This window comes from Chelonia mydas, chromosome 8 (assembly GCF_015237465.2).
Source record: "Chelonia mydas isolate rCheMyd1 chromosome 8, rCheMyd1.pri.v2, whole genome shotgun sequence".
Classification (NCBI taxonomy): Eukaryota; Metazoa; Chordata; order Testudines; family Cheloniidae; genus Chelonia; species Chelonia mydas.
The window spans coordinates 100,030,177-100,056,679 of NC_057854.1; the positions used below are offsets into that span (position 1 = coordinate 100,030,177).

The 26,503-nt window shown below is 44.1% G+C and overlaps 1 protein-coding gene across 1 annotated transcript; it reads right to left on the reverse strand.

Moving 5' to 3' along the window:
- Positions 1–820: 820 nt before the first annotated feature.
- On the reverse strand, positions 821–26,503 carry LOC102937418 (cytochrome P450 4B1). Its single transcript, XM_037907793.2, has 12 exons — positions 26,199–26,503; positions 23,460–23,598; positions 21,148–21,192; positions 17,266–17,393; positions 15,377–15,498; positions 13,304–13,455; positions 12,304–12,410; positions 11,338–11,528; positions 7,190–7,323; positions 4,333–4,397; positions 2,373–2,455; positions 821–1,499 (listed from the first exon to the last, which is right to left on the reverse strand). Exons 1-12 carry the CDS (start codon positions 26,403–26,405, stop codon positions 1,331–1,333), a joined length of 1,542 nt encoding a protein of 513 aa, XP_037763721.1. The 5' UTR covers positions 26,406–26,503; the 3' UTR covers positions 821–1,330.

Sequence of the window (26,503 nt, forward strand, 5' to 3'; positions counted from 1 at the left end):
AACATGGGGAAATAGATTCAATTTGTGCAATGACCCAGCCACTCAGGTAGCTTTCTCCATAATTGTGCAAACAAAATGAAAGCATTGTTCTCTATACTGGTGTTGAAATTCTCCAAACTCATTCTTCAGGGAGACTTCAGCATCCCCGCCAACAAGGCCTTGGATGTAAAACTCGCCCATCATTAAATTCATTTATTCCTTAATTATTTATTGCTTATTAAGACACTCATTGGTCATTTCTGGCTCAACCCCCACAGCTGGCCATACCTGACACAGTCTTCAGTCTAGATGTTAATAATGTTGTTTCCGAACTTAGGTTTTGATCATTGATGTTACTTTGTTGTCCTGCTCCCCTAACAATGCAGGGTTTTGCTTCCAGAAAAGTCTACTGACCTGAATCAGGTTGTCACCCCTGGGAACAGCAAACATCTCAGCATTTTACATCCAGAATATGTCACCTAGTGGTTGAAGATTATTAATGTGTTTATTGAAATGCTCTCAGCAAAACCTGGACAAGTAACTGAGGATTCAAAAAACACCACAACTCTTTATTAAGGGATTCAATTCCTGAAGGGATTGTCAGACCCATTCCTGATAAAACTGTACCCGATTTAGTAAATATGGATCTCCACAAGCAACTTTTATAACACACAAACCCTGTTCTCTGTTTGCAAATCCGGAGCAACACCACTGAGATCAATGGAATTATACAGTGGATTTACAACTGGGTAAGTGAGATCAAAATCTGGCTTTTACCATTGACTAACTCAGATTGCATATAACAGGAAAATTTTGCTCCCACCAATTTTTCCATCTTGGCCCAAAGATTAATGGGAAGCTCACCTCCTAGTGCAAAGAGGAAAATACTCCCCCCTCTCTACACTGGCAGACATAACATTAAGATCCTCATTGCTTTGTAAGGTGGGTCGGAAGGAATAGACAAAGGGCACTGGAAAAGACAAAAGAGAGAAAAGTTTCTCTATACAGAATATAATTATGCCCTCCCTCTACTGGATTTCAAAACCAGTGATTTCCTGTTGTAGTTTTGTTCGTGTCACTGTCTATGGCATATCTATAAACATCATAGACCAAATTCTCACCTGGTGTATATCGGCATAGCTCCAAGTCAATGAAGCTATGTCACTTTACAGTGGCTGAGTCTCCACCCAGCCTCACCCTTAAAGAATGTCTCTACCCCACCCGCACACTAGTATGGTAACTTACTGTTCCTCAGATTTAAGATGAGCTAATCTACTAGGAAAGTCTTGTGACTTGCAAGCTTTGCTGAAAAAAGTATCAAAGATAGTTTCAGCATGAAATATCAAAGATATTAGGAAAGTTTCTTTAACTGCAAGTGTATTCCAGTCATGGAGCGCAGGATAAGCTGAGTTACTTCATTAGGAGGTGTAGTCAGGTCAGGTGCGAGTTCGAAGCGGAGGAGGGTTAGGGCAACAGCCACTTTCAACTCAGTCATGGCAAACTGCTGCCCGATGCAGTTCCTGAGAAGAGAAGGAAAAACACTCAGGCTGTAAGGGAGATTTATGGGCTAAGTTATTAATGGTCTGACCCAAACCCACCAGAGTGTAAAGAGAGGAAGTTGCTATAGTGCACAGGGAGTGAAGGGGACTTGGGTTCCATTACTGACTCTGCAGCTGACTTGCCGTGTGACCCTGGGCAAGTCACGTCTCTGTTCTGTACCCCAGCTTCCCCTCCAACCCTTTGACTATTTTGATTTAAACTCTTCCAGGCAGGGTCTACTGTGATGGCTACCACCTTGACTGACACATCGGGAATTGACTCAGGGACCTCCAGAGCTAAAAGCATGAGCTGATACATCTTGAGATAAATACCTGGGCTCTCTAAGTGGGATTGTAAGAGACTAGTAGCTTCTGCAGATTGGGCAGAGAGGGGAACGTCTAACACACTCTCCTCAGTGGTTACCCTGTCTCTTACTATGTGTATTCAGAGTAACAGCCGTGTTAGTCTGTATTCGCAAAAAGAAAAGGAGTACTTGTGGCACCTTAGAGACTAACCAACTTATTTGAAGTGAGCTGTAGCTCACGAAAGCTTATGCTCAAATAAATTGGTTAGTCTCCACGGTGCCACAAGTCCTCCTTTTCTTTTTACTACGCGTATGTACAGGTCCTAGCACAATGTAATATTGTAATATTGGTTAGTGCCTCTAGGTACTACTGTAATAAAAATAATAAATGTATAGTCAATGGACTTGGGATCAAGCACTAAAGGACAATCTATCATCATGATCACTTCTGAGAACGATTAGAGGTACACGAGGTAATTTTCTCTCCCCTCATTGTAGTTTTCGGTTTTCTGTTTGTAGTTTTCACACAAGTAATTAATTAATACTTCACCTTGGTCCAGCAGCAAAGGGCATGAAGGCGAAGGGATGCTGATCAGACAAGTTGTCTTGTGAAAATCTCAGGGGGTCAAACACCTGGAAGAAAAGATCACTTGTACTCTAAAGACCTTTAATTACAAAGCTACTGCTGAGTTTGGCAACTGTGTTCACACAGCAAGGGTCCCATTTCTTCCCTCAGCTATTTAGATTATCCCCCATCTCCTCTGTAACTGAGGGTACAATTGGGCCCTATTCTGCACTGACTTGCGTCTAGGGGTAGGTACCACCATGTTGCACGATGGACACTTGACAAAATTACCGGATTTAGTGACGGACATTGGTGGGGGGTTATGTCATTCAGTCATTTTTCAATCTGTAAAATAATGCACAATTTTCCACCCTGAAAAAAAGCAGTAACGTAGCTAGCTAGTTAATAATAATAATAATTATTATTATTAATAATAATAAATTCAACTCACTTTAATGTTTTTGAATGTACCTCACCACCGCAGTCAATATTTTACACTGTTAATTGAATTTTACTGTTAATTGAATTGTCTTGTTAGACTGACCTCACACTTGGTGAGGCAACTCCCATCTTTTCATGTATTTATATCTGCTCCTGTATTTTCCACTCCATGCATCGGATGAAGTGGGTTCTAGCCCACGAAAGCTTATGCCCAAATAAATGTGTTAGTCTCTAAGGTGCCACAAGGACTCCTCGTTGTTTTTACTTTTTTATTGTTCTTGTTTAAATAGTATGTCTTATGGGAGGATGTGTTTGTGTGTGAGCAGGAGGAGGATGAGCACCTCCCACTGACCAGGGTACACCATTTACCCCGTGTCTGAGACCAAGGGGTCCCTCTCCCCTGTTTGGAGACATGTCACAGGATGTGGGAAGCGGAGGTCGGGGGGGTCTCTCAGTGGAGCAGGGTTTCCCTTCCCTTCACTGTAACTAGGGCACCCCCCTCTGGGCAGGGGTTATCCCGGGGTGGGTGGGCATCTCCTCTGCCTCCTGACCAGGGCATCCCCTCCAAGGGCAGGCCTCAGTTGTGGGCAGGGATCTGTTGTGAGCAGGGGCCAGGGTGGAACAAATTCTTGGAGGAGGGGCTCATCTCTGTTGTCCCTCATTCCTGCTCTTGCTGGGGAGCTAGGCTGAGGGGGGCTGTGCAGTGGAGGGCAGCCAATGGGCTGGGATCTGGGTCAGCACTACGGGGGGCGGAACGAAGCTCAGCTCCGGAGGCAGCATGCTGCAGAGCGGCCGAGACAGACACTCCCTAGCTCAGAGGGACGCGGGGAAGCCGTTTGCAGGGGGCGGGGGGGCTGCCTCTGGGGGGCGGGGAGGTGTGCCTCCTAGTAAAAATTTTGAGGTCCGTGCCCATGGACCTCAAAATTTTTACCACGGACACAGTGCCGACCCATGCTTGCCTCTTATATATTCAATCATACGTGCAATGTGCCAAAACTACCTGACTGGGATAAAAATGACTGCCTGATGTACAAAGCTGTATGATGGAGAATGAGGCCTCATGTTGCTAAGGAGAACCTTCATTGAGTAACCTAATGGGGATAATGGGATTTAAAAGATTCAGAGCAATTACACCTTTCTAAATGAATAGAAGTCTGGATCCCATCTTCATTAGCAGTGCAGATAAAGGGCAAGAGATTCTGATCTCAGTTGCATTGGTGTAAATCCTGAATAGTTCCATTGGGGTGCATAAATGTATTCTGGTTTTACATTGGTCTGACTGAGAGAAGAAACTAGCCCTAAGCCTACATCCGAAACAAACAATCCAATAAAGAACTTCCGCATATATAGAAGGCCAGACTGCACTTTTAAGGCCTGGCCCAAGATGCTGGTGGTATATAGTCACGCTACCCCAATGGAGGGTAAGGAGGGATGGTGTAGCAAGTTCCTTCCATTGTGCCCAGGCAAAAGGAAACTAAATATCACAAGAAGCAAAGTAACATACCTCTGGATCTTTCCATACTGTGGGATTTCTGTGAAGAGCGTAAATGTGTAGAGACACTAAGCTACCTGGTAAGAATGAGAGAAAAGATCTCATGAGAAGAAAATCACCTGCTAAAATATTTTCTTTCCATTTATATTTTTTGTATTCCTGCCCCACCACACAATTACTGACGCTCAGCAGTTAGCCATTATTGATAGGCTGACTGGTTCTTTGTAATCCCATCATATGGCAGATTTATTTGTTTTTCCTACAGTTAATTAAGTATCTTAAGAAAAATCATCAGAGCGGCTACCAGCAAGAGTTGGTGGACGCACTCTGAGGCAACCATAAAAATTGTTGTGATAACCCCTGGCCTAGCGAGTTATTCCCCAATGTGTAGTTGATTTTTCCTTCCTAAGCACAGTACTTGTCTGCATTGAATTTCATCTTGTTGATTTCAGACCAATTCTCCAATTTATCAAAATCCTTTAAAATTCTACTCCTGTCCTCCAAGTGCTTGCAACCCCTCTGCCTTTGTGTCAGCTGCAAATTTTATGCGTACTCTCCCCTCCAGTATCCAAGTTGTTAATGAAACATTGAATAGTAGGGGACCTGGTATAGACCCCTGTAGGACCCCATGAAATACGTCCTCCCAGTTGGACAGTGAGCCATAAATAACTACTCTTTGAGAACCGTCTTTCAATCAGTTGTGCACCCATCATGTAATAGTTTAATCTAGACCACACTTGTTTGTGAGAATGTCATGTGGGACTGGGTTAAAAGCCTACTAAAATCAAGATATATCAAATCTGCTGGATCCACTCTGTCCACTTGGCCAATAACCTTGTCAAAGAAAGAAATTAAGCTGGTTTGGCATCATAGTTTAATAATTTGTTCCAGAATCTTTCCAAGTATTGAAACTACTCTGGTCTGTTGTTTCCTTTTTTAAAGATAGGTGCTATGCTTAGCCTTCTCCAGTCCTCTGGGACCTCACCCATCCTCCATGAGTTCTCAGATATAATTGCTAATGGTTCCAAGATTGCATCGACTCTTTAAGTCCCTGGAGTGAATTTTGTCAAGCCCCGCCAAGTACGTCCAGTCCATCCACCCAAAGTATATGGGGTTGCTGCTTTATTTTTACTGGTATGCGAACATCTATTTATTCATCTCTCTAGCATGTAAGTCACGCTCAGCACCGCCTTGTCTGAGCGACTTACAGGTTGCTGTATAAATGGAATATAATATAATATAATAAAAAGATAAATGGAAACACAGAAGACAGCTACAAGAATGACTTGAGGTTTGAAAAACATGCCTTATAGTGAGAGATTTACTAAGTTCAATCTACTTAGTTTATTGAAGAGAGGGTTAAGAGATAACATGGTCACAATCAGAGAATCATAGAAGATTAGAGTTGGAAGAGACCTCAGGAGGTCATCTAGTACAACCCCCTGCTCTTTCACAGCTGCTATTCCTAGACAGTTCTGGATAAAGTCCACGCATACTGTCCCAGGTTAAGCTCACCCTCTTTATGGGTTTGGCTTAATGGTAACTCCCATAGCAATGACGTGACATAAAACTACGCATTTCCCCTAGGCCCAGCTGTTCCAAATGTGTCCCGCCATGTCTCTGCAGTTAGTTCCCTCTGATCGGAGAGCCACACCCCACTTCTTACGCCTCTCGATGGAATACATAGATTTTGTCAGCTGGCAAAGCAAACTCATCCTCCTCCTATGAATGGACCAGATCATTCCCCACATCCTCTGGAATTAATGTCCTTCCCAGTCCATGACTTCTCTTTTTCCCCAGTCACTTTATGATCAAAGTGCCATTGTTTCCTTGCAGTAGATTGCTGTGGTCAGAGGGATATGTGAAATATGGCTGAGACACCTGGCTGGTGATTAATTAATGACTAAGATGGATATGAATGCAAGGAAAAGCTTCCTGGATTTTTGGTTCAGCTGACACTATTAGACTGTCTCTGTTTTGTGTGATTGCAGAATATTTGTCCTAATCCATTTTAGACATTGGTGCCCACTTTGGGAACCTTCTCCTGCTGATAGTGGAGTTGGGTATGAATAAAAATCTCAGGTCCAAACTCCCTGACTTTGACGGTGCAACTCCACTGCAGATGGGAGTGTGATTTGTGGCCTGTGTTGACATACCCAGGCCAGCTTTAATCTAGCTAGCTCACTAAAAATAGTAGGTTTCAGAGTAGCAGCCGTGTTAGTCTGTATTCGCAAAAAGAAAAGGAGTATTTGTGGCACCTGCTAGTCTCTGAGGTGCCACAAGTACTCCTGTTCTTTTTTTTAAAATAGTAGAGAGGACATGGCAGTGCGATCTTCAGCAGAGGCTGATGCCACGGGTACGTACTCACTTGTACACCCTGCACTGCAGCACCCTCACTGCTAATTTTAGCAAGCTGGCCAGGTTACAGCTAGCACAGGGATGTCTACATGAGGTGCAAGTCACACCACTGGCTGTAGTATAGAAGTACTCCGAGTCAGGGGCACGGAAGTGGCTGGAATCAGAACCTTTAGCCTGATCCGAATTTCATGGCTTGCTCTTCTCTGTACAAAGGTCCAAATCAGAACTTGGATCAGACACCTCCCTTGACCACCGCCAACGTTGCAGGGTTCAGAAACTAAACCAAGATTCTGACTCTTATTTCTCTGCTTACCTTCCTAACCGGAGTAAACTAAAACTCTGGAATCAAAACCCCCGTAACTTTAGAAATGGGTTCTTAATCCTGATCCAAATGCCATCACTTGGGTCCATAATTAGCTGATATATGCACATACAATGCCCATTAGCTACTATATATAAAGTTGCACCCCTTAAACTTATAAAGAACACAGAGAAAGGGATAGAATCAGACCTTCTGGCAAAGTCCTTCCGTCGAAAAATGTGACTGGTTGGTTGAGTTGTCGATACACTTGAGGTACCGGAGGGTAAAGGCGGAGGCTCTCTTTAATGCACATGGTGGTGTAGGGCATGTTACTAAGGTCATTCCTGAAAAGAAACCAAAGATATGTCTGAACGTGGGAACCTCCTCCCCAATGCAGAAGTACAAGGCTGCCTGCACAACCTCTTGTTTCTCTCGGTGAATCTTTTAAGATTGCAAACCCTCAAGGCAATCTACAGTCTAAAAGAAGTTCCCTCTTGTCCTCTTCAAACGGAAGGCTCTTGAGTGCTGACTAAAACTGGGAAATGCTGTTATGTTTTTCCATATCCAAAGAGCAGTAAGGCCTAAATTCTGCTCTCACCAGCAGTGTGTTCAGCTGGACCAACGCTACCAACTTCAGTGGGGTTCTCAGGCTGTAACTGAGTACCCGATTTCCAAAAACAGGATCAGTTACTTATCTGATACCATGGATACAGCAGCTCAATATTATTTCATTACAATATTTTTAATGCAAAATGCCTTTTTGATCAAAATGAAAGTGTTTGAGGAAAATTTTGTATGGGTTGACCAAACCAAAAAGTGTTGATGAAAATCTATTTTTTTGTTGTTGAAATTTTCTGGTTTTTCAAAAGCAGAAACTAAAAACGGAAAAATGTTCAAATTTTTTTTTCAGGTTTTGGTACACATGCTTGGGTTTTAGCTCGTGAAAACAAAAATCTTTTACGGACATTTCTTCAAGATTTGTTTTTGTTTTGTCTTCAAAAATCAAAACAAAATATGGGAAATTTTGAAAGTAATGTTCTTAAATTTTCCATGAAAAATTATTTGCATATTTCAGCCAGCTCCCGTTCTCTTGTCTCAGGAACTCCGTTTGGGACACCCACAATGTCCTCTGTTTTCATTTCATCCATATCAGACACTTTTAATAACTTACAATGCTTTGTCCAAGACTTATTGCTACATCAGGCACCATTTGTTCTGTTTCTACCAGAAGCCCCAGTCCAGTGGAACAAACATTCAATGTAATGAATGCTGTTTACAGTGAAAGGAAAAGTTAAAAACCGCAGGTACAATCAAAGCTGTTCTTTTGCTCAAAGTGCATGTTTAACAACGTTCCTTCAAGGTTACACAAGAAACTCATTCAGGGCACTAAGTTACTGGGAGGGAAAGTCCTCCACTCTGAGACATATGTCCATGTGGCTGTGGAGTTAGAAGTTAGAAATAGGTGAGATCAGTACACATATTAAAAAAATATGTAATTTCGATGAGTATTTCACAATTCCAAAAAACGTCACCACAAAAGAGTCCAACTTTTATGTTAATTTTTAAAATATGGTCACCTTGTCCCTCTAACGTTATTGGACATCTTAGATGTTTTTTGATAAAATGCATCCTTCGTAGAGCTGGTGGGAAAATTTCTGATGAAACCGAGTTTAACTGGAAAATGCCAGTTCATCAAACCTACAATTTTTCACAATTGTGATTTGAGTTCAAAGACCATTTGCTGAATCTCAGGCAGTTATGTTGGAAAACTACAGGGGTCCCTGCCAGGTGGGACTGCCCTTGGAGACTGCCCTGGGGCTAGGGAACTCAAGCTTTTGTAGTCTGCAGCTCTGGAGCAGCCCTGCCATACCAGGACTTCTAGGCTCTCTGTTGGGGAGCTAGGAGTCTGGAAGCCTTGGGAGACCCGGATAGGGCTCTCAGATTCTTAGCTTAGAATCAAATGAAGTAAAAATCGTTAATGAATCAAACTGTACCATAGAATCTCTATGGATAGAAATTCCATACTCTAATAATAAGAATATAGCACTAGGGAGCAACTGGTCCTGGAACCCACCGGTGGAGAGGCAATTCTTGATTTAGTCCTAAGTGGAGCACAGGATCTTGTCCAAGAGGTGAATATAGCTGGACCGCTTGGTAATAGTGACCATATAGTGGATATAATGTACTTAGATTTTCAGAAAGCCTTTGCTAAAGTCCCTCACCAAAGGCTCTTATGCAAAGTAAGCTGCCATGGGATAAGAGGGAAGATACTCTCATGGATTGGTTAAAAGATAGGAAACAAAGGGTAGGTATAAATGGTCAGTTTTCAGAATGGAGAGAGGTAAATAGTGGTGTCCCCCAGGGGTCTGTACTGGGACCAGTCCTATTCAACATATTCATAAATGATCTGGAAAAAGGGGTAAACAGTGAGGTGGCGAAATTTGAAGATGATACAAAATTACTAAAGATAGGTAAGACTCAGGCAGACTGCTAAGAGCTACAAAAGGGTCTCTCAAAACTGGGTGACTGGGCAACAAAATGGCAGATGAAATTTAATGTTGATAAATGCCAAGTAATGCACATTGGAAAACATAATCCCAACTATCCATATAAAATGATGGGGTCTAAATTAGCTGTTACCACTCAAGAAAGAGATCTTGGAGTCATTGTGGATAGTTCTCTGAAAACAACGTGCAGTGGCAGTCAGAAAAGGGAACAGAATGCTGGGAATAATTAAGAAAGGGATAGATAATAGGACAGAAAATATCATGTTGCCTCTATATAAATCCATGGTACACCCACAGCTTGAATACTGCATGCAGATGTGGTCGCCCCATCTCAAAAAAGATATATTGGAATTGGAAAATGTTCAGAAAAGGGCAACAAAAATGATTAGGGGTATGGAATGGTTTCCGTATGAGGAGAGATTAATAAGACTGGGACTTTTCAGCGTGGAAAAGAGAAGACTAAGGGGAGATATGATTGAGATCTATGAAATCATGACAGGTGTAGAGAAAGTAGATATGGAAGTGTTGTTTACTACTTCTCATAATACAAGAAGTAGGGGTCACCAAAGGAAATTAATATGCAACAGTTTTAAAACAAACAAAAGGAAGTATTTCTTCACACAATGCACAGTCAACCTGTGGAACTCTTTGCCAGAGGATGTTGTGAAGGCCAAGACCATAACAGCGTTCAAAAAAGAACTAGTTAAATTCATGGAGGCTACGTCCATCAATGGCTATTAGCCAGGATGGGCAGGAATGGTGTCCCTAGCCTCTGTTTGCCAGAAGCTGGGAATGAGTGACTGGGGATGGATCACTTGATGATTACCTGTTCTGTTCATTCCCTTTGGGGCACCTGGCATTGGCCACTGTCAGAAGACAGGATACTGGGCTAGATGGACCCTTGGTCTAACCCAGTAGGGCTGTTCTTATGTTCTTATTTTCTTGGATGTTGTGGGAAAGCCTTTCCATGCAGACTGCCACAGGGCCAGGGATCCCAGGGACTCCAGACTCCCAGCAGCCCAGGAAGCCAGCTGACCCAGGGTACTGGAAGCCCTTGGGTCCCCGACTATATGTCAGTGTTTTCAAAACAATGGTTTGGGGGATTTCCAGTTCACAAGAAATTTTGAACAATTTGGTTTTGTTCTGATTCGGAACACAGTCAAAATTCAAAGTGCCAAAATTTCTCATACTGGAAATCCCAAATTTCTGCCAGCTGTAAACTTTAGAAAACTGTGACAGACCTGTGCTTCCCTATTTATTTTCATTGATGACTTGGGCACTAACTCTGCCATAGACTGCTTTCATCTCATTGATAATTCTTGGCACTTACTTAGTGCATTTCATTTGTAGTTGTTTGTCAGTTGTAAAACCTATGGCAGTTAATGCCCCAAACCAACAATTATCATGAGTAGGGGATGACAGGCCTACGACCAAACCTTAAGGTGCAGTTCATCAATAAACATCTAAGGTGTCTGAGATGAGACAGAATAGGCATGTTAAGCCAGATGCCCAGTTAATGTATATCAGCAGGAATGCCCTGGGTCACTAAGTGTCTTCAGTGGGGTTGATTGAGGGTCTGGCACTTTATTTCTTAGAGCCAAATTCTGTTCTCAGTAGCACCAGTGTAAGTCTGGAGTAACTCCACTGAAGTCTGAAGAGTTACTCCAGATTTATATTCTCAGACTCTGCACATGCCTAAAATTTAACTTGAGATGTTCACAAAATTTCAAACTCCCATCCCAAGTGTTAATGTGTAATGATTAAAAGCAGAGTCTGGAACATTCTTAAGTCTCAGCATTAGCTGACTCAATCTTCAAGAGGAAGCAATGTGCAATAAATGAGGTGTCTCACCAGTGAATGGTCTCTCTGTCTCCCAGAATCTCCTTGACCTCCTCCCTGCATCTCTGCTGGTGCTCTGGGTGCAGGGCCATGCAGTATAAGAGCCAGGAGATCCCAGTGGCTGTGGTGTCATGACCTCCAAACATGAAAGTGTCGGCCTCGGCACGTAGATCTTCATCAGGTAGTCCTTCTCCATTTTCATCCTAATTTTGGAATAGAAAAATTTTGCAATTAAACCTCATGCTTCAGGGTTTAAGACAATCTCTAATTATTAGAGATGAGGATAAGACCTGATGTGGTGCGCAGATTATCCCACATCTACTACTGCAGCGTTCTTACAACTTCACTTGAAGGAGCTGGGAATTAATTAAATCCAACCACTTAGACACCCTGTGGCCACACTGCTGTATAATGAATTCACATAGGTGGAATTTAAGAAAGAGGGTCAGGTTTCAGGAAGAACCAATTTTGGTGTGACATCAGGTAGTGCAGGTCTGAGTCAGACAAGCCCTTTTAGCTAGAGCTGGGTGAATAACGGATTATTCAGTTCTCTTGCAATTCTGAAAAAAGTTTTGAAAAATGATTTCATGATGAACCAAAACCAATTTTTTTTTCAAAATTTTTGGTGAATTGAAATGTTCAATTGAATGAAACATTTTTTTCAACAAACTTGAAATATTTCATTTAGATTTCAACCGTTTTAAAATATTTTGATTGACTTTATTAAAAAACAAACACATCCAAACAAATTCACCCCTGGTATGAGACTCAATAGGACTTGTGCCCATTTATAGCATGTTTGAATTTGACCTATTGCATCCAGACATTCCAACCACACCCAACAGCCAATAAGATTAGAAAAGGGAGTATTTGGTGAGGAAACTGCAGTCAGCAATGCTCAGGTATCTGCCAATGATAATTAGTGAAATGTGCACATGGTATAGAGCAGTTTGTTTATGTGTGTTCTTCAGGACTCACCTTGGCACATAAAAGAATATCCAGAAAGTCCAGGCGCCTCTTCTTCTGGATCTTTTCGAGCTCTCGCTCATCCTTGAGCCACTTCTTTCTCTCCCTTATCACCTTCTCTAGGGAAAGAACGATCAACATATTATTTAGTTAAAATGTCACCATGATTCACTAGTAATTCAATCACCTTGGAAGGCAAATGGTGGAAGCCGCATCTCTAGATACATTTAAAAATGGACCGGTCAAATCACTAGAAAACAGAATACTTTGCACCTTTCAACAGAGAATCTCCAAGTTCTTTACATTCAGTATTCTCAGAACTCTTTGAAGTATGTACATTATGTGGTATTTCCCCCTTTTCCTGGGTAAGGAAATTTAGGCCACAGAAGTATTACGTGATTTTGTTTCAAGGTCACATGAGACGTCTGTAGCAAATGCAAGAATATATCTCAGATCTCCTGACTCCCAGTCCTGTTATAATCACAAAACCATCTCATGAAATAGATCCATAGATTCTCCTACCTTTTTGTTCCAGGACCACTTAGTAAGAGAAGGATTTTCTCATAGATCATATTCCCATCCCATTGCAACATTCCAATCCCACCACTGCCTGATTCTCAGTATATTTCATTCTGCAGATTGCCAGGCAGGTCTCTGTGCATTGCTTGTACTCCATGAGCACAGTTTGAGAACCACTGGATTAAATGACCTAGTAGTCTAGATTTCTTTCTTCTCTGATTCCACTGTATGATTCAATTAATGGACCAGAATCTGAGGTTCTCCTAGGCAGTGGAATTTCCCTAAAGCATAAATTTCAGGATCCAGGTAATCTGAGGAACATTCAAGGTCTCTTACCACCACATAGCCCCCCCCTTTTTTAATCTAATATCCTCCAGTGTGTCCCCTACACCTGCCCAGAAGGCCATCCCTCTTAAGAGACCCAGTATCTTGAACAGGGTTAATGTCTCAGGCATACAGACGAAAGTCTTGAGTCAAGAGAGGAAAGAAATACCTGTATGGCCATGGACTATTCTGCAGGCATTCCGGAAGCGACGCCCAGGGGGACTGAACCAGTAGATGAGGTCATTGTGGTACAGAAACGTCCTCGTTCTCTCTTGTACCATGGCTGTGAGCTGACGTATAGCTGTGAGAAATGTGTTCTCGCTAAAGGGAAGACAAAAATGGGGAGTTTAATGTGTGTTAATTAGGGCTGTCAAGCAATTAAAAAAATTAATCGCGATTAATTGCACTGTTAAACAATAATAGAATACTATTTATATAAATATTTTTGGTTGTCTTCTACATTTTCAAATATACTGATTTCAATTACAACACAGAATATAAAGTGTACAGTGCTCACTTAATATTTATTTTTGATTACAAGTATTTGCACTGTAAAAAACAAAAGAAACAGTATTTTTCAGTTCACCTAATATGAGTACTGTAGTGCAATCTCTTTATCATGAAAGTTGAACTTACAAATGTAGAATTATATACAAAGAACTTGCATTCAAAAATAAAACAATGTAAAATTTTAGTGCCTGCAAGTCCACTCAGTCCTACTTCTTGTTCAGCCAATCGCTCAGACAAGTAAGTTTGTTTACATTTGCAGGAGATAATGCTGCCCTCTTCTTGTTTACAACGTCACCTGAAAGTGAGAACAGGCATTCGCATGGCACTGTTGTAGCCAACATTGCAAGATATTTACGTGCCAGATGTGCTAAAGATTCACACGTCGCTTCATGCTTCAACCACCATTCCAGAAAACATGCATCCATGATGATGACGGGTTCTGCTCAATAACAATCCAAAGCAGTGCAGACCGACATATGTTCATTTTCATTATCTGAGTCAGATGCCACCAGCAAAAGGTTGATTTTCTTTTTTGGTGGTTCAGGTTCTGTAGTTTCCGTATTGGAGTGTTGCTCTTTTAAGACTTCTGAAAGCTTGCCCCACACCCCAGATTTTGGAAGGCACTTCAGATTCTTAAATCTTGGGTCGAGTGCTGTAGCTATCTTTAGAAATCTCACATTGGTACCTTCTTTGGTTTTGTCAAATCTGCAGTGAAAGTGTTCTTAAAACAAACAATATGGGCTGGGTCATCATCTGAGCCTTCTATAACATGAAATACATGGCAGAATGTGGGTAAAACATGGAGCAGGAGACATACAATTCTCCTCCAAGGCGTTTAGTCACAAATTTAATGAATGCATTATTTTTTAACGAGTGTTATCAGCATGGAAGCATGTCCTCTGGAATGATGGCCAAAGCATGAAGGGGCATATGAATATTTAGCAGATCTGGCATGTAAATACCTTGCAATGCCGGCTACTAAAGTGCCACATGAATGTCTGTTCTCACTTTCAGATGACATTGTAAATAAGAAGCGGGCAGCATTAGCTCCCGTAAATGTAAACAAACTTGTTTCTCTTAGCGATTGGCTGAACAAGAAGTAGTACTGAGTGGACTTGTAGGCTCTAAAGTTTTACATTGTTTTGTTTTTGAGTTCAGTTATGTAACAAAAAAAATCTACATTTGTAAGTTGTGTTTTCACGATAAAGAGATTGCACTATTGTACTTGTATGAGGTGAATTGAAAAAATACTATTTCTTTTGTTTATGATTTTTACAGTGCAAGTATTTGTAATAAAAATAATATAAAGTGAGCACTGTACACTTTGTATTCTGTGTTGTAATTGAAATCAATATGTCTGAAAATATCAAAAAAATCCAAAATATTTAATACATTTCAATTGGTATTCTATTGTTTAACAGTGTGATTAAAACTGTGATTAATCAAGATTAATTTTTTTAAAATTAATCTCATGAGTTAACTGCAATTAATCGACAGCCCTAGTGTTAATTAAAGAGGGACATTTATGCTACCTCAGTGCAACTTCATACTTTCCCACCACCACCCGCCACAGGAATTTGTGCATTTTCCTTGCTTTTATTGAAAATCCCAGTCTAAATTGCTTTCCCAAAGTCACACAAGAAGTCTCTGGTACAGCCAGAAATTAAACTCAGAGCTCCTGAGTTTGAGTCCAATGCCTTAAAGGCAAAACCACAGTTCTTCTCATACGGACCTGTTCTGGCAGTTGCTTTGATAACTGAAGGTGCATTTCAGCATGCTATCTAAAGCCATCAAGCCAACGTCCTCAAAGATATCCAGCGACTTGTCCTTTGTTACCCTCTTTTCCCATTTATCCTAATGTAAAAAAGAGAGGTCAGCATTCATAAAGCAAATGGAATTTCTAGATCACTAAAATCCCAGCCATCATCCTTTGAATAATTTCTTTGTCTGTAGGATCCAAGATTCATTTGCAATCTGTACAGCATTAGGATACTGTGTGGAAGTGAAGAAATGGAGGATTTGTGGTTGAATTTGAGCATATCTTTTAGAAAGACATCCAATCTTGATTTAAAGATTCCAAACAAGGATGAATTAAAAATTTCCTCACTAATCTGTTCCAATAGTTGATTATGACTCACTCTTCTATGTATGCAGTGTAGTTGTAGCCATGTCGGTCCGAGGATATTAAAGAGACAAGATGGATGAGGTTGGGTAGTTAAGGAATTATCATGAAAGAGTTAGACAAGGTGAGGTAATATCTTTGATTGGACCAACTTGTGTTGGTGAGAGAGCTTGTTGGTCCAACCAAAGACATTACCTCACCCACTTTGTCTCACTCTTTTATGGTAATTCTTCAATTACCCAACCCTCGGACACAGCGTAGCTGATTTTAATATCCTGAGTCAACTGTTTTGGATATTTACACTCAACTTGTGGAGTGACAGCATTAAACAAATTCCATTCGATATGTTATTCATAATACTTTATTCGTGTTGAGAGAGGCCATGTCTACACTAGCATTATGTCTGCAAAACTTTTGCCACTCAGTGATGTGAAAAAACACCCCCTTGAGGGGTATCAGCATTTCCAGCATAAGCAGTTGTGTGCACAGTGCTATATCTGTGGGAGACACTCTCCCGATGACATAGCTACGGGCCTTGTTGAGCTGGTTTTATTAAGTTGACAGAAGAGCTCTATCCTATTGGCATGACGTGGCTACCCGAGCGATCTTACAGCGGCATAGCTGTATCAGTACAATTGTGCCACTTTAAGCTTGTAAGTGTAGACATGGCCAGAGACATGGTAAGTGAGGAATATCTTTTATAGGACTAACTTCTTGTTGGAATTTCAAACACATTGGCAATACAAATTTTATCAATAGGTGTAGAGCCCAGCATATTGCTATGCAATCCCAGGTCCTTTGGCCACATGAAGCAGAAGGAACATCTGGAAGATGGTGAATCAGTGTCCAGAGGGGGAGGAGGGTTGCCATATTGAATTTACATTTATTTTCTTAGCAGATCATGTGTTAGGTGGATCCCTTTCATCTAGTGGGGACTAGCTTCACACTTTGTAACCGTGCTGTTTAGGTGAGTTAATTAAAATAAAATGCCAGCGGTGATTAGAACTGAAAGCAGAGGCGATGACTAAAGACATATTAGGCCTGATTCTCCTTTTGCATACACCACTGTAATTCCACTGATGTCATTGAGCTTACTACTGATTTATACTGGGGTAGAGGAGAAGAGAATCTGGGCCTTTGTTACGCTCAGGCTATAGAATGGGCTGACGACTCTAATTCGAATCACAATTCACTATGAAGCAGTAATGATAACAGGGGCCCACCCCTGCTCCTCTTGACGCCACTGACTCAGGGGTAAGAAGACAATGTTGGGAACGTACTCTACTAGGCCACTGCTGGATGGAGTCTAAGGCCGTCCCTGAGACTGGCCCACATCTGTACCCAGATGTGATTTATTTCTAGGATGGAAATGGTGAGGAACGTCTCACGCCAGCTTGTCTCACTGTATCGAACGAGCATAAAGTGCAGCTTGACAGGCCTTACTTTTCAAAGTGGAAATGGGTAGGTTAAGATGACGACAGGAGCAGAGGGTTACCTACCAACATCACCTTGGTGGAATCCGCCATCAATGACACATAAGTTTTCAAAATATCATTATGAAATGCAGGAGTCAGCAAACTACGGTGCTGGAGCCACTTTGGTCCATGTAAAACGATTAATCCTTTCCCTGAGGAGGGAAACACACAGTTTTAAGCCTTCTGGATTGTGGCAGAGAGTTTGGACTTCTGTCCATAACTTACAGCTCATGACAAAAGAAATCAGACTGCTTATATGAGCTTAACAAAAGGCCTCTCCAAAACAAGATTAAACCCAGACAATCTGGGCTGTGAAAGGTGGAATCTGAGGGCTTGTCTACACTATAGGTTGCATCAGCATAATTTATGTCGCACATGGGGTGTGAATAAGCCACCCCATGAGCGATGTACATTACACCAACCTTAGCATTGGTGTGGACAGCACTATGTCGCTGAGGTGGATTTATTATGCTGATGGGAGAGCTCTGTCCCATCAGCAAAGAGTGTCTTCACCAGACGCACTATAGCTGCTTCCGTGCAGATGAGCCGTTGTAGCACTTCTAGTGTCGACTAGCCCGAAGAGACGGTGTTATGCCCTTGAAAAACAGTTGTTAATCAAAAAAAGGATCTTTGTATTCATAATGGTTTATTTTTCACTCCCCTGGTGATGTAGTTATAACGAAGTAATTCCCTAGTGTAGAGCTGGCCTTAGGCAGGAAGTTGGAAGGTGGTTTATAACCATCAGAGAAGTGAGGTTCTGCAACAATGTCCCCATAGGAGTTGTGGGGACAAACAACCTAACTGGTTTGAAGATGTAGCTTGATACATTTAAGAACAGGATTATATGGTGGGGTTGCCTGCCGTGTCTGGGGACTGTACTTGATGACCCAAGCAGTCCTTTCCAGTCCTATGTTCTATCTCCCTATGAGCTTTTAGGATTCTAGCTCAACAAGAACAGGGACTTTAATTGCATCAGTCAATCACCCTTGTACAGCCATCTCTACTATTTGGGTCTGTTCTTGTGCATATATCCAGTTTTATTTAGTTCACCTAGGTATACAGTGCCGCTCACAAAGCATCTAAATGCTAAGCAACTAAATTGTGTGTGTGGTGACAGGGGAGTGTATACACTCTACAAAGCCACATCCTATCCTGGGCCACCTTTGTGCTCCCATTTCTCATGGAGGAGGTGGCAGGAGTCCCCGGCCATTTTTGGCATGGCTGTAATGTACAGAGCATACGTCAGGGACATGGTGTGCAAGGATGGCTGAAGGTTCCCTTTTGCTTTGGCCTGAAGCTGGGGGCCTTACACAGAGAGCCCTTGTGCTCACTGCTTTAACTTGCACTGGCCTTTAACAGCCACAGGGAGGCAGGATTAGAGCTCCTGATTCCCAGCCTTTTGGTCGTTGCCGTACACCAGGACTTCTCAGTCAATGAGATACAAACTAGGGTGGACCATAGTGGGGTGGTGGAAAGCAGCAAAATTTCATGGTTCCTATGGGATCCCTGGGAGGTTAGGAAGGGGCAGCTTGCTCCCTCACTCTGTCCTCCTGATGCTTTCATCCCATCCCTTCTCTGGCCCTCACCAGGTCCTGAAGCAGCTGCTTCCTGCTCTCCCCACCCACACAGACTCATCTGCAGGGGAGGGGATGGATGAATCTTCAGTACTGGGTCTTTGAGCAGGTGGGGTGAGTTTCACCCCATAAGATCTCTTCCTCTTGTATTAATTTAGATAGAATAAATGGGCCCAAGAACCAAGCGTGTTAACATAACCCAGTCACTGTCCAACGTTAACCAGTTTCAAACAAGGTTCAGGCTTTGGTGTGCAGAAACCTCAGCCTGCTTAGTACCAGGGCAAACACACCATTACAAACCCTTTTAAACCCTTATTAATGATGCTGGAAAAGAAGAAAAAACAGTTTAAGCATTTGAAATGTAAAGTCTCAAGTAAGGCTTTCATTGTAACCACGTCCCTTGTTCCCTTTCCCTTTAGCTGGAGAGAGGCTTTTAAGAAGGAAAAACACCCTTGTGAGACAGTCTGTTACGTGGTACCAAAGACGGTAATAACTGTCCTTAGGGGGGAGAGAGAAGTTAGTTGAAATGGCCTGGAGCTGTCATTGTTGTAGTTGTTAAAGTCCGATCCCATTTCCTAAGAGACAAAACAAGACAAACCCCAAAGGCGAAGGAAAAGAACAGCAAAGATAGACATTGCAGCTTCTGTCTCTGGTGTTGACTTTTACTTGCAACCTCAGTGCTGGAAAAACACTAGCTGATGATTGTAAGCTGTGCCTCTCGGAGAGGCAAACACGTACTAGCTTTGGGCTGTTTCAGTGTTGAATCATATTAAAGAAGTTCTGTATTAAAATCACAAGTAAGTTTGATTCCCCATAGTTTAAATTCCAGGGCATTGCTAATTAAGAGGTCTTGTTTTGTTTTGTTTTTTGTTACTGTTTCTCTCCCTCTCTGTGTGAAACTTGCAAGCTGCTAATTGTGTTAGTAGATCCTAAGACAGAGAGAGACTCAAAGCGATACTTTGTAACAACAGAGACAGCACACAGAGACTCCCCATCCTTTTGTTGTATTTATCTCGCTTTGTTAACAATTGTGATTAAAATAGAGATAAAGGATGTATGTGGATGGATGCTTGGTGTAGATAATAAATGAATGATCAGGGAGGTGCCAGCCTAGGAGTTCAGTATCGATCGGCCAAAGAATGGGCAGAGTGGAGACAACCAGATGACCCCCGGAGGGCAGACTGGCATCCACCCAACAGCCTCAAGAATGGGAGAACCGAAGAACAAGATAACATCTGGCAGCATGGAGCCATCAGGAATGTGCCATCTTCTGACTGATTCAGCAACAGCATGATGAAGCAATTCCCATAGACTGGCATAGGAAGAAATTCCTATAAAAATGGACTCTAGAAACTGAGAACTTTGAGTCTGGTTCTGTAACCACCCTCCAGGAGCATCGGATGTGCATCTGACAAAGACTCGGCTCCATCCTCATGCCCAAGTTACCTGGCCAGTAACTTGGCATGAGCAACCTCTAGGCTGGTAACTATAACAAATTTGCAGAACCTGTGTGTGTGTGTGTGTGTATGAATGAACGTGTGAATGAATGTGAAACTGAATGAAATGTTATAGCTATAACTGACTGCCTACTATGATTCTGTTTGTATTCACAATAAATGTGACATTTTGTCTTATCCCCTTTAATAAGATCCTGCTGGTTTTTATTTTATTGGTATAACATTGGACATTGCTGTTAGCTGCCTTTTTGGTCATAAGCTCACAGCAGTGTTTCAAAGTACCCATGATTGGCCGACTAAGCCATAGATTCATAGATTCTAAGGCTAGAAGGGACCCCTGTGTTCATCTAATCCCCAGGTTTTCAAACTTCATTGCACTACGACCCCTTCTGACACAAGGGTGCCACACTGGAGAGGCAGGAGAAAGAGGGGGTGGCAGTCATGATGGTTAAGCTCACCCTTTCTCCTTCTTTCCATCAGCCATCATCACACTGGGTGGCTTTTTCCCCAAAATGTCTCTTTCTTTTTAAGGACTTCAGAAGGGAATGAGGGGCAGAAGAGCCCAGCCCTTCATTATTTCATTCACCAGTTAGGCCTAGTCTCTGACACAACGATTTTGGTCCTTTGATGTCTAGTCCCCCACTTCTCTTGTTTACCACAGCCCTCTGAACACAGCCCTTGAGTTATATCCAGAGGCCTTTTTGTGTGGACTAGTTCAGTCTCTCTCCATCAACATTTATTGTTATAGGTTGTTGTGATACTCACTTTTCACAGTTGGGCTCACAAGTAGGGTAAATTTGCACACCCAGTTATCCCAACAGTCCCTACAGAAACGAGTTATGTAATGTAATGTGAGAGCCAAAAAGTATACATACCAGTCCATGGGACAAAGAAATCATAGAAGTCACCAGCCTTAGGATCTGAAAAATGCACCAGAGATGTGTGTTTTAATGGAGACAACTTTGCCTTCTAACGCAAGCCAAGTCAGTTGAATCAAGGGGTCATGCAGGGTGGTAAGTTCTCGCCCTCCCCTGACATCCTATATTTCAGTAGGGAAAAGTAAAGCATTTACATGGAACCCATTAAGGGCTAGATTGTGGCTTTTAAGCTCCAGTGGGTGGTGGTATTGTAGATCTGCCATGCCCCAACAGGAGGTTGTGCCATAGACAGATACAGTGGTCAGGATTCTCAGTGCTGCTCGAATAGCCTACATACTCTGATAACAGCCTGCACAGAGGTGGGGGTGTATTACCTCTACGAAGGGAATCCACTGGGCATTATCCCTGTCCCTCTCCCGCAAGCCCCCGTGCATGGGGTGTGCCCTGGGGCGGGGGCTGAAGCTGGCACCAACACACCCATTGTGGCTTGCACCACCAGCCATAGGAAGTCCTGGGGATGACTGCAGAATTTATACCAGAGGCAGTCTTGGTTGCCGGAGCAGCCCATAGTCAGGAGGGCAGAAATGGCAGTTCAAGCCCACTTTGCCTCCCTTGTCCCTGAGAGGGCGGCCCAGAATCTCAGCCAGTCTCTCCCAGCGCTGCTGGCTGGGCTGGGGAGGAGGCGAGCAATCCGACAAGACGGGCGGGGGAATGGGAGCAGAAACAAGCCCTGCATTTAGATCGATGTATAAGGAAAGGTCATTGAACTTGAGGTCGGATTGGGACAGATGTGCTTTCCCTAATCTTGGAGCAAAGTCCACATGTGATAGGGAGGGATGACAGGTGATTTTATCGCAGAGCTCAGAAGGCCGGGAACACCTGGCAGCCACACTTGAGAGTACTCTCTTCTGCCTCTCGCCTTCCTTCAGAAGTGAAGTCCATCAGCTCAAGGTGCGTGAAAGGCTCTGGGTTGACCGTCCTCTTTAGAGTCACCGAGCAGGTATGATCGGGTAGTGAGTGCACAGGTCCAATAAACCTACGGCTGCCGACACACAAACAGCGCAAATGTTCACCCCTGAGACCTTCAGCACCAACACCACTTGAATTAAAGAAGCACCTTCTTTGGCTGTGATGAAGGAGAGTCATATCCTCACAGCAGCCAGCCGCTAGAGGCCAATATGTTCACACAAATTAACTCAATGTGCCATGCAAGCTTCCACCGTGCTGCGCCTCAGAGCCATTGGCTAGAGGGACAACCTCCAGAGGAGAAAAGGGTAATCCAAACCCTGTGCCTAGTCAATCCAAGGCTGAACTGAGGCGACCGTGTCCAGCTGGGTCCCTTTGTTGTCAGAAAACTATTCAGAAACTGGGCGGGAGTTCAGAGAAGAGCAACAGAAATGATGTATGGGGGTCATTAAGGAAGCTCAGAACAGCTGGATACATGTTACTTAGCTAAGCAACAGCCTGCAGGGGCTGAATGGTCTCCAAATATGTGAACAGTGTAAACCACAAAACCACAAGTCAGGCTCTTCAGCTTATGCAAGATTCAATTAAAAACCAAAGTGAACTCAGAACAACAAAATTAATTCATGTGCGGAGGGCCAGCCAAGGGTTATGAGGCCCTCCAAACAGGCTAAAATGGAAGTTAAGTTGTGCATAGCCTAGGTGCAAACCCTCTGTATGGGAGTGAATTTTACCCTGTGCAATTATTTGCATACTCTTCTACGAACACAAAACGTCTGTCAGCAGATTGCCTGTGTGATGGTCGCCACCTTGGCTGACATACCAGAGACTGAACTGGGAAATGCCAGAGTGAAATGAATGAGCCGCTAAAGCAAAAGCTGAAGAGCCTGCCTCCTTAGCAGTGTCTGTACTTGCATCCTCTGTGCATCAGACCCAGAGGGGGACCGTCCGTCAACACTAACTGCCCAGTGTGTTACACATGGAAAGCAGGTCTCGCTGCTTCACTTCTTTATTTCTGGTGCTTAGCTAAGTCACAAAGAAAGATCAAAACAGCTGAATATGTGTGACTTAGCTAAGCACCAGCCTGCCAGGGCAGAATGGTGTCCAAATATGTACAGAGTGTAAACCCACCAAACAGGAGAGGAATTTTCTATAAGGATGCAAGTTGGGGTGTGTCTGGGGCGATGGATGTTAGTAGGTAGGAGCAAATAGTTCTATAACAAGGCTCCAGATTTAAAGATATCAGTGCTCCACTAAAACTGGACTTTGGTGGCATGAGCAGTTAGCAACGGTAATCCTAAAACGATTTTTCCGTATAACTCAGAAATAAAGTTGCATGTTCTCACCTCCTCTGCTATATACGGCCTTGGCGTATTCGGGGTGGTAGATATTCAGGAATCCTAAGAAACCTCCAAACCATACAGAGTGAGCACCTGGGTATTTCTCTACCCAAGACATGATCTTGTTGAGTTCTTGATCTTGAAGCTGTAATGATTTTTTACAAAGAAAAAAAAATACTGTTTATGGAGAAAATAAAGGTACAGGAAGGGATGGTCTCGTGGTTAAGTATTAATAAAGGTTTATATTATGGTAGCACCCAAATATATCAGGACTGGGGCCGCATTGTGCTGGGAGCTGTACAAACCCAGAAAAAAAGGCAATCCCTGCCCTGAAGAGCTTAGGGACTGAACTAGGACGCAGGTTTAGGTTCAATTCACAGTTCTGCTACTGACTCCCTTTGTGACCTTGGACAAATCAGTTAACTCCCCTGGGTCAGTTTGTGATAGTCTGAGTAGCACCTTTCCCCAGCCCACCAAATAGTCCCATTGATTTCAGTTGCTGTACTTGTGCCAAAGTTATTAGCCTACATAGGAAAGATCATTCCAGTCTGGACCTCTGTATCTCAAAGGGGGATAATATGATTTTCTTTCTCCTACTGTTTGCCTGTCTCATCTACTTAGATTGTAAACTCTTGGCAGTGCCTAGCACAATGGAACCCTGAACTAAAGAGAGGTCTGTGGGTGCCACTATAAGAGAAACAATAAATACCAAGTATTAATTAGTATGATTCACATCTAGGGTTGCCAACTTTCAACTCGCACAAAACCAAACACCCTTGCTCCGCCCCTGCCCCGCCCCTCCTCTGAGGCCCAGCCCCTTCTTCAAGGCCCCACCCCCTGCTCACTCCATGCTCCCTCCAATCACTTGCTCTCCCCCACCCTCATTTGCTTCCTCACTTTCACTGGGCTGAGGCAGTGGGCTGGGCTGCGGGAGGGGTTGAGGGCTCTGGCTGGGGGTGCGGGCCCTTGGGGGTGGGGCCAGAAGTGAGGAGTTCAGGGTGTGGGAGGGGACTCCAGGCTGAGGCAGTGGGTTGGGATGGGGTGGGGGAGGGCTCTGGCTGGGGGTGCGGGCTCTGGGATGGGGCAAGAAGTGAGGAGTTCAGGGTGTGGGAGGGGACTCCGGGCTGGGGCAGTGGGTTGGGATGGGGTGGGGGAGGGCTCTGGCTGAGGGTGCAGGCTCTGGGGTGGGGCCAGAAGTGAGGAGTTCAGGGTGTGGGAGGGGACTCCGGGCTGAGGCAGTGGGTTGGGATGGGGTGGGGGAGGGCTCTGGCTGGGGGTGCAGGCTCTGGGGGTAGGGCTGGGGATGAGAGGTTTGGGGTGAAGGAGGGGGCTCTGGGCTGGGGGGTGGAGCTGAGGGGTTCGGAGTATGGGAGGGGCCTCTGGCTGAGGCAGGGGGCTGGGGTGTGGAGGAGTATGGGCTCTGGGCTGGGGTTGCAGGTTCCAGATTGGGGCCAGAAATTGGGGGTTCATGGTGTGGGAGGGAGCTCTGGGCTGGAGCAGGGGGTTGGGGTACGGGGGGGGTGAGGGCTCCAGCTGGGGGTGCAGGCTCTGGTATGGGGCTGGGGATGAGGGATTTGGCGTGCAGGAGGGTGCTCTGGGCTGGGGTTGAGGGATTTGGAGGGTGGGAGGGGGATCAGGACTGGGGCAGGAGGTTGGGGCATGGGAGGTGGTGAGGGGGGCAGGCTCCAGGCAGTGCTTACCTCATGCAGCTCCCGGAAGCAGCTGCGTGTCCCCCCTCCAGCTCCTACATGGAGGCATGGCCAGGTAGCTCTGTGCACTGCCTCATCTGCAAGCACCACCCCCACAGCTCTATTGGCTGCAGTTCCTGGCCAATGGGAGCTGCACAGCTGGTGCTTGGGGAGGCAGTGCATGGAGCCCCCTGGCTGCCCCTATGCATAGGAGCCAGAGGGAGGGACATGCTGCTGCTTCCAGGAGCCACACGGACCCACAGCAGGCAGGGAGCCTGCCTTAGCCCCACGGCGCCACCGACCAGACTTTTAACGGCCCGGTCAGCAATGCTTCCAGGAGCTACCAAGGTCCCCTGTCAACCAGTTGTTCTGGTCAAAAACTGGACACCTCACAATCCTATTCACATCTGTAGAGTCTAAGGCAGCCTCCTGGTGCTTAGGATGGCAAATACGAGTGTTACCAAGTCCAGTCCACACACACACACACACACATTCACACTCACGGGTACAAAATATTCAAAGCATTAAATATAGCGAGATCAGTATGAACAGTAAAATAGAGAGGGGTATGAATTCCAAAACCCGTTAGGTAAAATTCCAGCTGGGATAGCTCCCCTCTGATGTAAGACCCCTCAGGAAGCCACTGGCAGCTGCTGATGTGTCTGTGAGAATTGGCACTGATCCTTGTTACAGCACAGCCTTGCAATATTTTGGCCCAAGTTTTCAAAAGTGGCCTCTATTTTGGGGGTACCTCCATTTTTGGGTGCCCAAGTAAGGTACCTTGAGCCTGGTTGAATTGGAGTTGAGGGTGCTCAGCACCTCTGAAGAAATTGAGCCCTAGGTATTGAAGGTTGGGCACTGAAGAATGCAGCCCCCTCTCCAATGGTGACGGTGTCCTTTACCATTCACACACAAAACCAATGACATCTCCCCAATTCTCTGCAAGTACAGGACAGCAGGGAAGTGTGCTGAGATTACCAAGACTTCATTCATTTGTAACACACACTCCGACACACTCCCTAATACATTATCAAGTAGTATCATAAGTAGACTGTACCTCATGGGCATGGCCATACAGCCAGTGCCTTGGTGGGCCTGGGAAACAATCGAGGGCTTTAAGCAGTTGCTGTCTCCTCTGACACAACTGGATCACTTTCAGCAGCACATAAATCAGGCAAAACACAGCAGCCAGGTAAAAAATCTGATAGATGTCCACATGCGGCCGGGCCCAGGAGGGCCCCATGCTGTCCAGCCCAGATGTCATGGTGCTGTCAGCCTCTGTCTCTCTTGCATATACACAGACTTCACAATCTACACACACACACACACCTATCCCTCTGTGGTGGAAGCTGGAGTGAAGAG

Coding starts and splice junctions, on each gene's coding strand:
- LOC102937418 (XM_037907793.2), bottom strand. CDS start 26,405: ATGACATCTGGGCTGGACAGCATGGGGCCCTCCTGGGCCCGGCCGCAT. Junction 11,529..12,303: donor ATATTCTTTTATGTGCCAAG/GTGAGTCCTGAA, acceptor TTCCAAAATTAG/GATGAAAATGGAGAAGGACT. Junction 2,456..4,332: donor CAGTATGGAAAGATCCAGAG/GTATGTTACTTT, acceptor CTTTTCTTCCAG/GTGTTTGACCCCCTGAGATT.